We start from the raw sequence: 17,451 nt of genomic DNA, 5'->3' as shown, positions 1-17,451 counted from the left end.
TGCAGGGGACATGCGATAAAAACGTTGCTTAATCGGTTGTGCATCTCCCACACAGACGTCATGCTCTACCCAGTCAGTGCAAGAAGGCGTATCACCAAACAGTTCAGGATATTTTTTAATCAGATTCACAAGTTCACAACGTTTATCCTCTGACAAATGTGACAATGTGTCATCCAACACATGATTCGACTTCCCGGTTAGTTGACAAACATGACACGTTTTGATATATGCGGCTACATCACGTTTTACGCGCGGCCAAAAAAAATGTCTCAGAATATTCAAATATGTCTTTCTTACCCCAAAGTGTCCGGTGTCATCATGGGCAACTTTGAGAACCAGAGGACGAAACTTAGCTGGCACCACCAATTGAAACACAGGGTCTCCCACCTATATAGTATATATGACTCTGGCTCATGTCAAAAGAAACAAAATCAACACTTTGGAGGCTAAATATATAGATTCCTTAAATTTACAAAAGGTGACAGAGGCCCAGAACTCAGCTCTGACAAAGGAAATCACAGCAGAAGAAATAAACTCAGCTATTTCAAAGCTGAAGACAAACAAGGCCCCGGGTACAGATGGATACACCTCAGAGTTTTATAAAGTGCTCAGGGAACCATTGATCCCCTTGATAAAGAATGCGTTTAATTGGGTGCTAAAAGAGGGAGAAATCCCAAACTCTTGGAGGGAAGCTTACATTTCAGTTATCCCGAAGGAAGGGAAGGACAAAAAGAATATGGCTGGAAGAACATTGTCAGATATTTTATTACACCAGCACAACAGAAGTCTAGATACACGATGCTGGAGACTTTGTGGGGAGAATAAAGCCAGTCATTTTCATATATTTTGGGGATGCCCCTGTATTTTCCCTTATTGGTGGGAGTTACATAAAAGTATGGAAAACATTTTGAAAGTGAAAATCCATTCACATTTGAAGTTTTATATTTGGGAATAGAGAACCAGGAGATTACAAGGTCAGGAGAAAAATACATATTTCGAATAATGCTGGTGGCAGCTAAAAAAGCCATTACCAGAAAATGGCTTAAAACTGATGCACCAAAAATGGAGGATTGGGTAGAGGTAATGCTCAATATTTATAGAATGGAGAAGCTGACTTTCTCAACTAGACTAAAAACAGAGACTTTTAAAAATTACTGGGGAAACTGGGTTAAAGCAGAAGTAAGCGATCCGGTCGTTTTGGCTAACTTCTTGGCAGCCGATGGAGTTAGCAGTCCCCGCCCTCGTCATGGATCTATTGGTCCTCGTCCCAACGTCACCACACAGCCCTTCATGCCGTTCTCTCTCCTCATTGGATAAAGGTTGTAGGATACAAGGAAGTATACAAGACGTTTTCTCCTCAGCTTACAGCAGAGCAGAGTGACTGACAGACCCGTGTTTCGGACCAAACACTCTATGTAAGTGATTGCTGTCGGAAGATATAACTATTTAAGACTTATATTAACACATATATTCCACTTACTTCTGCTTTAATTTTGTGTCTCCATTGAGGGCAGACTTTGTGCAGTAAGGACACTGTGTATGGTAGATTACTGATCCCCTTGGTTCAGGCTACAAACTTGTTCATTGTTCATATGTTTATTATATTTACCGTCCAACAGGAGAAAAGGGACAATGTAAGAGAGATGTGAAAATAAGGACAGGAGTGAAAAAGTGTTCCTTTTTTTCTTTTCTTCAAATTTACACTACGGTAACTTTCTCTGAGAGTGTATGTTAATACATGTCTCTGCTCCCTGGTGGAGAAGTTGTTGTATACTGTGAAATGTTAAAGCAGAAGTAAGCGATATATTTGTGTTAATATAAGTCTTAAATAGTTATATCTTCCGACAGCAATCACTTACATAGAGTGTTTGGACCGAAACACGGGTCTGTCAGTCACTCTGCTCTGCTCTGAGCCGAGGAGAAAACTTTTCTTGTATCCTACAGTTTTTATCCAATGAGGAGAGAGAACGGCATGCAGGGCTGTGTGTGTGCAGCCAAGGGATGCGCGTGAATGTGGTGATGTAGGGACGAGGACTGTTATGGTGCGTTCAAGGCAACTCGTAACTCGTGTTTTTCCGTCCTGTGAAGTTGTATCAGTTTGATCTGGTACGAGTTCACGGGTCGGAAGTTACAAGTGGCCGTTATAGTGACTTTCACCGGTAAAACAGGTCGGAGAAACACGAGTGGGTTGCCTGGAACGCTACAAAATCGTAAGTTGTGACATGAAGCTGTAATTTACGGTTTCAAAAGCCTGCCTGGAACGCAGCATTAGCTAAAACGACCGGATCGCTTACTTCTGCTTTAAATATTGATATGTGGAATCAATAAAAATCATTAATTTAAAAAAAAAAAAGAAAGAAAAAGCCTATAGTATATAATAAGGTAAAACAGGTCTCTCAGTCTTTTGGGGACTCACAGGGAACAGAGGCCTCGATGAGTGAGAACAGCAGGAAAACACTCAGCGGGTCCAGAGAGAGACGACAGCTGAAACTTCCTCCCAGAGCTCAGACCTGAAGAGGGAGAGCAATGGATAATAACAACAACACACATTTAATCACAGCTCAGTCTGTTAGTTCTTACCTGTCAGAGTCATTGTTGGTTTTGGGTCTTTTTTTCAGGCTTCATCTGTGAAATATTTGTGCAGCAGGAACTACTCTACGTACAGTATTGTTCCCTTCACCACCAATGCTACTTTTAGAAAGATTTCTGTTTCACATGATCGTCATAGAGAAGCTGGTTGGATCAGACACTCTAAAGATGTGAAATTAGTAGGTATCGGAGTATTAGTAATCATATACTGTATATATTTTTGCAAATAATTACGTAGAATATTTTCAAATTACAATAATCATACCCATTTATAAAATAAAATCAGGGCATTAGTCATAAGCCTACCCCTTTTCATTTCTCTTATCTATATTGCTTAATTTCACATACAGCTAATTTAAAGTGACATTACATTTTCCAGCATACTAAAACTTGGTCTGTGTTGGAAAAATAAAGAGAGTTAATGAGAAAAAAAAGAAATTGTTTACTGTAGTTTGACACCTGAGTGACATCCAGAGACTGGTCAAGTGTTCAGCTTAGAAACAGGGGGAGATGCTATAACCTCGGTGTACAGTATACAACCTGTTGTGTACAAAGGACAAAAATTAGTATAAAATAATACCAAAATAAAAAGGGAAATTGATACATTCATTTTGGTAAAAAAAAATCTGTTTATCTGTGCATTTCAACTATAGAGCTATTTATTTATTTCTACCTTCCTGTTTTTATTTCTTAATTTCATATAGTACATATGCTAGAGTGAATAAATAAATGTAGACAAACAGGAATGTTGACTTTTTTTTAATGATTTATTTTGCATTTATTTAGGGATTTAATAATGTAATTTTGCATTTGGATTTGTCCCGTTGTCCACACAGCTGCAGGAAACAGATGTTTCACATGACGGTAAAGAGAGAGATATAAGGGTGCTTTGCAAACATTTAAAGATTTAATTATGTTCACAATCTCAAATGCACATCACACACACACACAGTCTGGACTATCACTATAGTGAGGAACAGGCGTGACATTCAATGAAGGCACATTTTACACTGCTTGATGTCCGAAGAACTGATTCTTTAGCCTCGTAAACCAGCTGCTCCCGGAAATGCAATTCATTTCGTCTCTGAGGGAGAGTCTGGCCTCATCCCCGTTGTATGCGTTTGGGGTGGGCGGCAGCTGGGCGGGAGTAGTAGCGTTGACAGACAACCCCATTCAGCCAATCAGCAAGTTGGTGTAGTGACGGGGCTTTGCACCAGTCGGTCCCTGATTGGCCAACGTGCTGTGTCAATCACAGCGGCGACGCTGATTGGCTCGGCCTTCTGAGGGTTTCAGGCCAAACGCTTACAGCGGGGATGAGGCCAGACTCTCCCTCGGAAATGAAATGAATTGCATTTCCGGGAGCGGCTGGTTTACGAGGCTACTGATTCTTACAGTCAATCATAAAAACACTGTGTCGCACTCTGCTGATCATTAACAAACAAACAACACTTTTCAGGCATTTCTATTACTTTTTTTCTTCCCAGATAAGCCAATTCCTTTCTGGGTCCCCACAAGATCATCCACTGTACAGGCATCAGGATATTATGTTACTGTGATTATGTGTATTTACTTCTAACATGCAGTAAAAGGGAGAAACACAGCAGTGTCAGTGAGGCAAGTGAAGCTCATCTGTACAGCACTTTTAAAGCAAAAACTGTACCAGTACATACATTCAAAGGTTTCTCATAGAAACCAGGCGTCACATTAAAAACAAAGTTCTTAGAGATTTTGACAAGCTGCTGTTTTGAATTATGAAATATTCAGTTTTGTATACTGTGGTCACTGTTGTATTTTAAAACATTTTCTCTTGAACAATTTGCTCAATGAGTGGAAAACAGACTTTTGGCAGCTGATATGATATATATCTGATTGTTTAAGATAAGATAAGGTAAGATAAGATATGACATGATACAATAATTCTTGTAAACACACTGACAGACGAAGTTCGAAGCGCTCCGGATAAGGCACAGAGAAGACACATGCATATCTACGTATAAATGAGTCGAAAAGAATCTCATCTCCTGCTGTGGACAGCTCAGTCCCCTACTGGGATTAATAAAGTATCTATCCATCTATCTATCTGCAGGTCCAGACCCCTGAGAGGAGAGAAGGGGGGCAGGCTTTCGTAGCCCAGCAGCTGCCGGGTGGCCGACTCCCAGCTGAAACCGAACTCCAGCCGGGTGCAGACACACGGGTACTCCCTGTCAGCCCAGCGCACCCACTGCACCGCCTTCTGCACCTGCTCCCACCGCTCAGGCCTGAGACAAAAACCAAAAGACGCAGCCGCTTAGAGCCAGGTGACGTGTTGGTAAGATACTTTAAAATATGTTTATATAATATATACTTATAAGGAGGGCTGCAGCTAACAGTTATTTTCATGATCGATTAATCTGTCTATTATTTCAACGATTAATCGATTAGTTGTTTGGTCAATAAAGTGTTCAAAAATGTGAAAATTGTCAATCAGTCTTTCTCAAACCACAAGATGACGTCCTCAAATGTCTTGTTTTGTCCACAAACCAAAGACATACTCAGGTTATTGTCATAAAGGAACAAAGAAACCAGAAATATTCACATTTAAGAAGCTGAAATCAAAGAATCTTGACTTTTTTCCTTCAAAAACTACTCAAACCGATTATTCAATTTTCAAAATAGTTGGCGATTAATTTAATATTCAATTATTGTTCGATTCATCGATTAATTGTTGTGGCTCTAATTATAAGTATAATGTAAATAAAGGTGAATATTTTAGCATTGCTGTGTCTGTGTGTGTGGTTTCTGTTTTTAGACCTGGGCTGAGAGGAATCGTCCAGACAGAAGAGGGTGCGGAGCAGTTTCCCCTCCTCCAGCTCCTCCAACCTCATCAGCTGCAGAACCAGGAGAGTCGCCACCAGCCTCAGGATGTTTGCACGGGCATTCACACCTAAACACACACACACACACACACACACACACACACACACACACAGGTTACAGGAGGGAGACGTTTTCATTATTTCACACTTTTTACACAGAAGTTCCCCCCATAAGGACCGGACACACTGAGATATTACTCACTGGGAATCGAACCCGCTAATAAACCATGACATCATTCATCAATGTCTTAAAGCTCCAAAAACATGAACAGTTTTTCTAAAAGTATAAGAAATGTATCAGTTCACATCAGAATTCAACTCCTCCGTGTTATAATGAAAGAGACAGAGCAACCTGATGTTATTTAAACACATGTTCACATGTTTGGGAAACTTATTTGAGAACCTTCAATACTTTTAATTACTTTTAAGTGATTGGTGTGAATGATCTGAGGCAGATATCTGTTATCTGAAACCGGTTCTGACCGTTCTCACCTAGAGAGTAGATGCCAATGATCTGCAGATAATAGTTGAAGGCGTCGGTGAAGAAATTAATGGCTTCACCCAGTTCAATGGTGAACTCCCAGTAGCCGTCCTGCAACAGACAAATAACACACTGTGTCATTTCACATACAACGTGGTGAGAAAATGTCACTGAAACAAAAATGGATTAAAGCAGGTACGGATCTAATCTACTGCAGAACCCAAAGAATACGTTCACATGATATATGGGTCAGTGACAAATAAGGGCTGGCAAAATGAGCCATTAAGAAATATCTTAAAATAGTGTTTTAAGGTAACTGATCTGCTATCATGTTGTTTTTATGTCATTTGAACCATTTTTTAACAAAAGACTGAATGACCTGAAAAGAATGATAAATATTAAATATTTTATCCACCTACAGTGAACTTATAACATACTTTCTTCTGAAAATATTAAAGGGATAGTTCGGGTCTTTTGATATGAATCTCTATGGCATCCCCATCAGCAGTTACATGCTGTGACAGTGACTTTACCCGGACTGCGTCCCGTGAGCGGAGTTCGGCCTCACAAAAATAAAGCGTTTTGCTTCTCAAAACAATATGCGTTCAAAAGAGTGATATCATTTTCTCTCCCTCCGTATCACTGCGCGCTGCCGCCTGTAGACAGGCGTTTTAACACCATCTGACGAGGTTCAGCATCACATCAGGTTCATAATGGTCTCCCTTTGGCTCTGTGCTAAAACAAGGGATGGCTTTATCACTTGTGTCATAGTCAGATATGTTTACGTCAACTATCCGAGCAGTAAACTCAGTGAAACAGCTGATGGAAACAAAAGTATCACTCTTTTGAACGCATATTGTTTTGAGAAGCAAAACGCTTTATTTTCGTGACCCCAGCCAACTAGCCGGACTACATTCGTCAGCACCGAAGCCAGGCCGAACTCCGCTTACGGGACACAGTCCGGGGAAAGTCACTGTCACAGCACGTAACTGCTGATGGGGATGCCATATAGATTCATATCAAAAGACCCGAACTATCCCTTTAAAGGGACAACGAAGAGTTTTGGAAAGGCTTTGGAAAGTGTTTTCACACTACATTTCCCATGAGCCTCCACGCGCACGGTGAAATTCTTGGCCCGGCGCAAGACGGACGAAAGCGAAAACATTTGCCAAGAATGTTGTCATTGATCAAGAATGAAAGTCCGATTATAACCAAATACAAACTCCTCAAATGTCCCTTTAAGATAATTAAATAAAAATAGATCTTTTTGCTGTATTTTGAAACATTTTGCCAACACTGGGCAATATTTTGTAGCAATAACAATATAATGCAAAATTTGTCAAGAAACATAGTGTTGCATTACAAATGTGAACTACATTTATCCCACATTTGAGTCCAGATTATTTTCCTGTCTATGAGAAGAAGAAGAAAATGCCGTTTACACCACTTGACATTGGGTTGCATTACATCATTGACCCTGATGAGTCACTTTGTGCCAAATCCACAGACCAAGTGTCAACCAGCTGATCTCATTTTTTACAGAAATCTAAATTCAAAATGACTGACTTTATCCACTATGCTGTTAGTCTGACTTCAGACTGTGTTGATGTGAAAGGCACAAGGTGTGATTAAAAAAAATAAATTAAGTAAATAATTCTGCTAAAACTGATGCAAAGTAAATGCAGGAAAAAATACATCACTTGTAGTTCACTGAGTTTGTTGACAGATGGTGTTAGTGTTAAGTAGTGTAGTGGACTAGTGAACTATACGTATCAATAAATACACCGATCATCAGATCTGATAAATCTTAGTCAAGGTTTCATGTATTCCATGTCAAATCCTGGTTCACTTCAAACTTCCCGAAATTAAACAGTGAAAAAACAGAAATCCTTCTAATTGGCACCAAATCTACACTATCCAAAATTGACCGTTTCCCCCTTCTCATCGACAGCTCCTCAGTTTCCCCCTCCCCACAGGTTAAGAGTCTGGGTGTCATCCTTGACAGCACTCTATCATTCAAATCTCACTGTATGAGGGAAGAATGGGTTTGCTGATTTCTTATTTCTCCTTATGTAATTTACCTATATTTTGTACTGTAACTTTGGATCTGAAGTTTATATATTGATCTAATAGTCGTTGATGAGTGAGTTTAATTGAATATTGCTATTTGTTAATCTTTTCTGTCTAGAATGGGCTATTTCCTTTAAATTTAATGCTGGCGGTACTGTAGCTTTAAGAGTCAGCAGCCTCGGACGCTAGGAAGTGAGGTCATTGACCTGAGTAGTGAACTCCAGGCTAGCAGTGGAGACACACGGTTTTTTACCGTGTCCCGTCCTGTTTTGTTTAGAAAGCCAAGTTTATGGATACTTGAGTGACACTTGTGGAATAAATCTTTTTTCTAACATCACCTGGACTTAAAGTGGATTTTTAAGGACAACAGTGTTTTGGACACGTGTAAGCCAGGAATACCTGCTAGCCAACATTAGCCATTACATTAGTAAAAAACCTTCTCCTTGTGGTTTTGCCTGTGGACCAGGAGTACATTGGAGTTTGTGGATCCTGGAACGGAAAGGAAAAGCTCTCTGTAAGGACTCAAGTAAGTGCAGCTGCTGCTGGAAAAGACTAATGTGTGGACTGAGAGCATTATTATGCTAATTAGCGCTGACGACCCGCTAACGACTCACGGACGGTGCGCTAACGATCCGAGGACGGTTATCCTTTGTGTGTGCTTTGGAAGTCATTGGAACACTTTGTTATATTAAGCTAACAGCAGCTAGCATGTGGAAAGGGCTAGTCTTGTCTTAGGAATCATGGCGGAGGACAAAGATTCAGCCACATTGATAAGACGACAAGTGAAACCTACAGTCAAAGCTATGGAAGATGCGTTACAGAGGAAAATACGGTCAAGGAAAGCTGCACTGACTCAGCTTACAACAAAAAAGAATGAGATGCTTCATTTAATGGATGATGATGGCAATTTGGAGGTGATTAAGACCAAGCTGGTTGTTGAGTTCAATAAGCTCTTCAGAGAGTTTTGTGAGCTGAACATTTCTGTTAAAGGGTTGTTTCAGCAAGTTACCTCAGAGGAAGAAATTAACAGTGATCAAGAGAAGTGGTTTAAACCAAAATCTGATTCATTCAAGAGCTTCGGTGATTATGTTGATGGTTGGATTGCAGACGTCCATGAACGTATGGAGGAAGCAAGAGAAGTTAATGAAAATATTAAACCATGTGATAGCATATCAGAAGCATCATCAAAAAAGTCCAAAAGGTCTAAGGCAAGCTCTGGTCGTTCTTCTGCCTCGTCGGCACGCTTGAAAGCAGAACTGGAAAGGGCTGCGCTTTTGGCAAGGGCAGCAACACTGAAAAAGAAGGAAGCCTTGGATAGGCAAGAAGTAAAGTTGAAGGCTGAGAAAGAAGACCTTGAGCTTCAGACGGCTTTAGCTGCTTCAGATGCTAAACTTAAGATTTTAAAGAAGTTTGAAGAAGCTGATGCTCTACAAAAGGACGATGAACAGTCTAAGCCATGGGAGCAGCCGGCTATGATAAAGGACCGTCATAGAGAGTCTGGAACGGGCCATGACGTGACTACTGAGCATCATGGAAATACAAGACGTAAACACAAGCCATCATCACTCTCCAACGCTGCACAGTCAATTTCATCAGCTACAAGTGATGAAGAAGATGACAATTCATCTTTAATCAGCAGTTCTAGTGAAAGTGTAGCAGGTGCAGCGGCTTTGCCCACTGCAAGGCAACGTCAAAGGGACATTACAGAATTACTGATCAAGCAACAAAAACTTTCTACTCTACCACCACAAAACATTCCCGTCTTCAGGGGAGATCCGTTGGAATATAGACTCTTCATCAGGGCGTTCGAGCATGGTGTCGAAGGAAAAACAGAGAGCAGCAAGGATCGGTTGTACTTCATGGAGCAATACACCAACGGACAGCCCAGAGAGTTGATACGGAGTTGTCTACATATGGATCCAGATAAGGGTTATCACAAAGCAAAGAAACTCTTAAAGGAACATTTCGGAAACGAATATAGGATCTCTGTGGCATACATAGACAAGGCTCTAAGCTGGCCCACAATCAAGGCAGATGATGGCGAAGGTCTCAATGCACTGGCTCTCTTCCTCACCAGCTGTAACAATGCCATGTCAGACTTGGATTACATGGAGGAGTTGGATAACGTCGCCAACATGCGCGCCATTGTCAACAAGCTTCCGTATAAATTTAGAGAGAGGTGGAGGGGTGTTGCCTTCGATATCCAGGAGCAAACTGCGAGAAGACCCAAGTTTAAGGATCTTGTCAAGTTTGTTAACATGCAGGCTAAGGTAGCACTACACCCCTTGTTTGGAGACATAAAGGACAGCAACAAAGGACAAGTTAAGTCTCCAGTAAATTTCACAGCAGAGAGGAAGAGTCACAGGACGACCTTTACTACATCTGCAACACCAATGAGTAATCAAACAGGTGTAAGCACAGAGTTAAAGCCAAGCAAGAGGAGTCCTATTAGCCCTAGCAGCGCTTTCACCAAGCCCTGTCTTTTTTGTCAGGGTGAACACAGCATGGCTCAATGTAAGAAGCTGAGGAAATCGCTTCACAAGGAGAAGATAGACTTTCTCCGTGGGAAAGGACTGTGCTTCAGTTGCTTGAAGCAGGGGCACATGAGCAAGTCCTGTGAGGAGAAATTACACTGTGAGGCCTGCTCATTGCTTCATCCCACTGTGTTGCACATAAAGAGCAAAGACAAAGTTACACCTAAGGAAGAGTCATCAGATGACGGTGAGAAGCAGTCTGTGATCAGTGGGTTTGTGGACAAAGCAAACAAAGCATGTTCTGATACTGGGGCCGGGGACACAGACAGTATCCTTGCCATTGTTCCGGTACAAGTAAAAGCGAAGAAAGGCGACAAGGTGGTTACGTCGTATGCCTTTTTGGACCCAGGCAGTACGGCCACCTTTTGCACCGAAGAGCTTATGAATAAGCTCAACATTAGTGGAAAGAAGATTGACATTCTCCTAACAACCATGGGAGAACAAAAGACTGTTCGCAGCTATGTTGTAACAGGTTTGGAAGTGTGTGGCCTAGAAAGTTGCAACTTCATAGAACTACAGGAAGTTTTCTCTCAAAAGACCATTCCAGCTAATAAAAGGAACATTCCACAGCAGGAAGACGTGGACAGGTGGCCCCATCTGGAGCAAGTGAGAATCCCCCACATCAATGCAGAAATAGGTCTGCTGATTGGGACCAATGTGCCAAAGGCCATGGAACCAGAAGAGGTCATCAGGAGTGTTGACAATGGACCTTACGCTGTGAGAACTATCCTTGGATGGACCGTGAATGGGCCATTGAGGGACAACAACTGCGAACCTACTGGAGATGGAAAATACATTACATCCAACAGAATATCAGTGGCTAAACTGGATGAGCTGTGGAACCAACAGTTCAAATACGACTTTCCTGAAAGCAACCAAGAACAGCTGGAGATGTCCCAAGAAGACCTCCAATTCATGGACAGTGTTTCACAGTCTGCCAGATTGGTAGAGGGGCATTACTATATTGGTCTACCACTAAAGAACAAGGAGCTTCAAATGCCTAACAATCGTGTTGTAGCAGAACAGCGGGCCTTAAACTTGAAGAGGAAGCTTCTCAAGAATCATTCATTCCGGGAGGACTACATTGCCTTTATGAGTGACATGATCACCAAAGGCTTTGCAATGAAGGTTGCCGATGAAGAGCTGGCCCGCAACGATGGAAAGGTTTGGTACATTCCACACCATGGAGTGTACCATCCTAAAAAACACAAGCTGCGTGTTGTGTATGATTGTGGTGCTTCTTATCAGGGAGTCACGTTGAACGAGGAACTTCTCCAGGGACCAGACCTCACCAGTTCCTTAATTGGAGTTCTCACCAGATTCCGCCAAGAACCGGTGGCTACTATGGCTGATGTGGAAGCCATGTTCCACCAGGTAAGGGTCCCACAAGAAGACGCTGACCTCCTTCGGTTTCTGTGGTGGCCTGGTGGAGACCTGAACCAACCACTGGTGGAATACAGGATGGTCGTGCACCTATTTGGTGCTACTTCATCACCGAGTTGTGCGAGCTACGCCCTCAGACGATGCGCTGAAGACAACAGGGACCTGTTTGATGCTTCAGTAATCAGCACAGTGTTGCACAACTTCTACGTTGATGACTGCCTTAAGTCAGTCAGCTCCGAAGAAGAGGCGGTGTCACTCTGTCGCAATCTGAAAGCCATTTGTCAGAAAGGGGGCTTCAGGTTAACAAAGTGGGTTAGCAACAGTCGGGTGGTACTGGCAGCTATACCCGAGAAGGAAATGGCAAAAGAAGTAAAGGATCTCGATCTGGATCAAGATTCACTCCCCATGGAAAGAGCATTGGGAGTACAATGGTGCGTCGAGTCCGACCAATTCAAGTTCAGGATTGTCATCCAAGATAGACCTCCCACCAGAAGAAACATTCTCTCCTTGGTGAGTTCTGTCTATGATCCGTTGGGATTCTTAGCTCCGGTGGTTCTGCCTGCAAAAAAGATCTTGCAAGAGCTCTGTAGGCTAAAGCTCAGCTGGGATGACATGATTCCAGATCATCTTGCACAGCAGTGGTTCGATTGGATTAAAGATCTGCAGTTGCTCACTGAATTCGGAGTTGATCGATGTTTCAAGCCAGCCCATTTTGGAGAGGCTACATACGCTCAGCTGCATCATTTTTGTGATGCGAGTGAAGAGGGCTATGGCACAGTTACCTACTTGGTCCAGCATAACAGCAAAGGCCAAGTCCATAGCGCGTTTGTCATGGGAAAGGCTAGGGTCGCCCCACTCAAGCCCACCACCATCCCGCGCCTGGAATTGACAGCGGCAACTATGGCAGTGCGCATGGATGGACTAATAAGGAAGGAACTGGAGCTACAGCTTGCGGACTCCATATTTTGGACAGACAGCACGGCTGTGCTCAAGTATATAAACAACGAAATGACAAGGTTCCGCACATTCGTAGCCAATAGAGTGGCGGAAATTCGGAAGGTGTCAACAGGATCTCAATGGAGGCATGTCAGCACACACTTGAATCCTGCTGACTATGCATCAAGAGGACAGAAAGTGAATCCCTTTGTGCAGAATCAAGCCTGGATCTCTGGACCTGTCTTTCTCACCCAGTCGTCCGACAACTGGCCAGAGAACCCTGATCGTCTGACAGATCTCAGCACTGCTGATCCAGAGATCAAGAAGAATGTCACCATAAATGCTCTTGCAGTAGGAGAAAAGGTTGACGCAATGCAGACGCTAATTGAGTACTACTCCTCATGGATGCGCCTTAAGAAAGCAGTGGCATGGATTCTTAAGGTGAAGAACACATTGCTCTGCATGGCTAAGAAGAGAAAGGAGCAAAGAGTAGCTATTGCGCTGTCTGACACGGATAAGGACGAACAAATACGGCAGTTGCATAAGTTCATGGTGAACTACAAGGCAAGCCTCAGCAAAGTAACCCTCACAGTCGATGATCTGAAAGAGGCTGAACTGGAGGTCATACGCCACTGTCAGAGAAAAAGGTTCCAAGAGGAAATCAACTCCTTGAAGAAAGGTGAACCTGTCAAAAGGAGTAGCCACCTGTAAGCTAAACCCAGTTCTTCAAGACGGTATTCTGAGAGTCGGAGGCAGGCTCAACCGTGCAGCCATGCCAGAAGAATCTAAACATCCTGCTATCTTGGCTAAAGACCTACGGGTGTCAGAGCTCATCCTTCAAGAGGTCCACAAGGAAGTAGGTCACAGTGGACGCAACCATGTCCTATCCAAGCTGCGTCTAAAATATTGGATCCCGAATGTCAGTGCAGCAATAAGAAGAGTCCTATCCAAGTGCCTTGTGTGTCGACGGCTACATGGTGTTACTGGGCAGCAACAAATGGCAGACCTGCCACGAAACAGGGTCTTACCTGATGAACCGCCCTTCACGAGAACCGGAGTAGACTACTTTGGTCCTTTTGAAGCGAAGCGAGGAAGAGTTACTGTGAAGAGATATGGTGTTATCTTCACCTGCTTAGCCGTTCGGGCTGTCCACTTAAAAGTGGCGGCATCCCTAGACACAGACTCCTTCATTAACGCTCTTCGCCGGTTTATCGCACGAAGAGGTCAAGTTGTGGAGCTGCGTTCTGACAACGGGACCAATTTTGTTGGGGCAGAGCGAGAGCTCAAGAAGGCTATTCAAGAGTGGAACACCTCCAAAATAGAGGACACGTTGCTTCAACGAGGCATAAAATGGATGTTCAATCCCCCAGCAGCCTCTCACCATGGAGGAGTGTGGGAGCGTTTGATCAGGTCCATCAGGAAAATCCTCAATGCCACTCTGAGGACTCAGAATCTGGATGAGGAAAGCCTCCAGACATTTCTGTGTGAAGCTGAGGCCATCATTAATGGACGACCCATTACCACCCCTTCCGGTGACCCCAACGACCTAGAGGCACTCAGCCCGAATCACCTCCTACTACTGAGGACCAAGCCATCTCTACCTCCAGGACTTTTCAAGACGGAGGACCTCTATGCACGTCGAAGATGGAGGCAGACCCAATATATGGTGGACCTTTTTTGGAAACGTTGGGTGAGGGAATATCTGCCTGAGCTCCAGACGCGCCAGAAGTGGTCACGGGTGTCGCGCAACTTTGTCCCAGGGGACATTGTTTTGCTGGTGGATGAGACTGCACCAAGAAACTCATGGGTCATTGGCAAAGTTATTGAGGCAATGCCAGATGAACATGGACTCGTTCGCCGGGTTCGTCTAAAGACTAAGACCAGTGAACTAGTCAGACCCATCACGAAGGTCTGTCTGCTCCTAGAAGCAGTATGAGACAGAGGTAAAGACTGGCCTCCTTCAGCAAGTACCAGAGACTTCTAAAGTCAGAATAAAGAAGACACGACTCTGGATTGTTATTGTGCTTAAGACTTTAATTGCCCCATTTGATTTGTGTTGTTTGTAATTGTTTCTAAGTTTAGAGAACAATTAGGGGCCGGATATGTATGAGGGAAGAATGGGTTTGCTCAGGGGTTAATTTGAGCCGGATCCTGCCGGAACAAGATCCGGCACCTCTTAATTTTGGCCTCCCTGTGTTCCGGTACTTATTTGGGCAGATCCGGCACCTCTCATTAAAAAAAACGTTTTAAAAATGTTTAAAATAAAATAATATGTATTTATTAATTTACAGAACAAATCCCCATAATTCCATGTTGTTTATAGATTTAACGTCATTTGAAAGAGTTGGAGATCTGTTGAAGTTGACGCACTGACCGGTATAGTTTCGCTTCTACCGCGCTGTGCACTGCTGCACTCGCCATTCTCTCTCTCTCCACCCCTCTCTGCCTGTGTGTGTGTGTGTGTGTGTGTGTGTGTGTGTGTGTGCGTGCGTGTGTGTGCATGTGTGTATGCATGCGTGTGTGTGCGTGTGTGTGCCGCGCGCGCCAATAACGGCGAAAGAGCGAGATGAATGAACGGAACGATATTGCCGAAAAATCTATTCGTGGCGGACGTAATTTATTTGAAACTATGGGAAACAGTGGCCGGAGCAACAGGCGGGGACCCTGGCATCAGCCCGCTGACAGCAGGGAGGTTCAGAAGAAGAGGAGAGGCAGTGAGCGGAGAGTAGTGTGGGACGTCCAGCGACAGGTCAGGGATGGGATGCACAACTGTTTGGACAGCAGCTCAGTTCAAGCTGAAGCAGACTTACTATCCCTGGCTTCTTATGGAAAATTCAGGTTTTGCTGCACAACTGAGCTGAGCATACTGTCTATTAATAGGCTGCCGTGCCAATCTTTGAATAATAGAAAGATTTGTGTGATTTATTATAAGCTCTTTTTTTTGTTTGTTTTGACCTGTTGAGAAAATTCCTGCCTGTGGTGATGTGGGCATTTGCCTGTGCTGTACAGAGTAGGCTATAGCCTATATTTGAAATTGAGGCTTGTGTCCCACAGCATGGCATGTCCGCCATCATCCCCCCCCCCCCCGACATGCGCCGCATACGTTCCGGGACCTCTGCCCGTCTCGTCATCCCTGAGCTGTCATATGTACTTTGCGTTCCGGCACCTCATGATTTACAAATTAAGCACTGGGTTTGCTGATTTCTTATTTCTCCTTATGTAATTTACCTATATTTTGTACTGTAACTTTGGATCTGAAGTTTATATATTGATCTAATAGTCGTTGATGAGTGAGTTTAATTGAATATTGCTATTTGTTAATCTTTTCTGTCTAGAATGGGCTATTTCCTTTAAATTTAATGCTGGCGGTACTGTAGCTTTAAGAGTCAGCAGCCTCGGACGCTAGGAAGTGAGGTCATTGACCTGAGTAGTGAACTCCAGGCTAGCAGTGGAGACACACGGTTTTTTACCGTGTCCCGTCCTGTTTTGTTTAGAAAGCCAAGTTTATGGATACTTGAGTGACACTTGTGGAATAAATCTTTTTTCTAACATCACCTGGACTTAAAGTGGATTTTTAAGGACAACAGTGTTTTGGACACGTGTAAGCCAGGAATACCTGCTAGCCAACATTAGCCATTACACTCACATCAACAACACCACTCGGGCTGCCTACTTTCATCTACGTAATATCAATCGACTCCGTCCCTCCCTCACTCCCAACACCGCCTCCCATCCTTGTCCACAGTCTCGTCACCTCCCGTCTCGATTATTGCAACTGGCTCCCGGTCACACTACGAATCCAGTTCAAAATCCTTCTGTATACTTTCAAAGCCATCCACAACCTCGCCCCTCCATACTTGTCTGACCTTCTCCACGTTGCCCCTCCAGCACGCTCCCTCAGATCCTCCTCCTCTCTCCACCTCACTGTGTCCCCTGCTCACCTCAGCACCATGGGGAGCAGAGCTTTCAGTCGCTCTGCTCCCCGACTCTGGAAGGAACTCTTTACCATCTCACATCCGTAACACCGACTCTTTCCCTCTTTTCAAAACAATACTCAAAACCCACCTGTTCAAAATTGCTTATCCACTCCACCACCCCGCACTAACATTCCCCTTTATTCTGCACGGTTTTATTTATTTGTTCCTTTTATTTATTCATTCTTACTGATGTTTATTCTGTGTTTTGGTGTTGTTTATTGATGATTTTAACTGCTGTAAAGTGTCCTTGAGTGGCGTGAAAGGCGCTTTTTAAATAAAATGTATTATTATTATAATAATAATAATAATAATAATAATAATAATTATTATTATTATTATTATTATTATTATTATTATTATTATTATTATTATTATTATTATTATTATTATTATTATTATTATCTGTGTGTGAGCGAGGCATCAGAAGACGAGCCGGTAAAACGATTCAGTGTCTCACTTGATGCTGCATCTGGAAGATCTTTGTCCATCTGAGCTTCGGTGATTCTCTGCCGACGGTCGTTGAGGTTTTTTCCCGTCTTGGTCCGGATAGTCGATAATCGATTATCAACGAACAAAATACATCGCTGGATGGAGGACTATCTACTATTGGAGGAGCAGGTTTGCTC

The 17,451-nt window shown here is 43.1% G+C and overlaps 1 protein-coding gene across 1 annotated transcript; it reads right to left on the bottom strand.

Annotated features, from left to right (window-relative positions):
* Positions 1–3,975: 3,975 nt before the first annotated feature.
* On the bottom strand, positions 3,976–17,450 carry LOC146964733 (protein mono-ADP-ribosyltransferase PARP4-like). Its single transcript, XM_085764159.1, has 4 exons — positions 17,283–17,450; positions 5,937–6,036; positions 5,380–5,512; positions 3,976–4,847 (listed from the first exon to the last, which is right to left on the bottom strand). Exons 1-4 carry the CDS (start codon positions 17,292–17,294, stop codon positions 4,625–4,627), a joined length of 468 nt encoding a protein of 155 aa, XP_085620285.1. The 5' UTR covers positions 17,295–17,450; the 3' UTR covers positions 3,976–4,624.
* Between the last annotated feature and the right edge of the window lies 1 nt (position 17,451).

This window comes from Trachurus japonicus, chromosome 21 (assembly GCF_045865225.1).
Source record: "Trachurus japonicus isolate A0001 chromosome 21, Traja_1.0".
NCBI lineage: Eukaryota > Metazoa > Chordata > Actinopteri > Carangiformes > Carangidae > Trachurus > Trachurus japonicus.
Note: the sequence above shows the minus strand (reverse complement) of the source record. Positions and strands in the feature narration are given on the sequence as shown.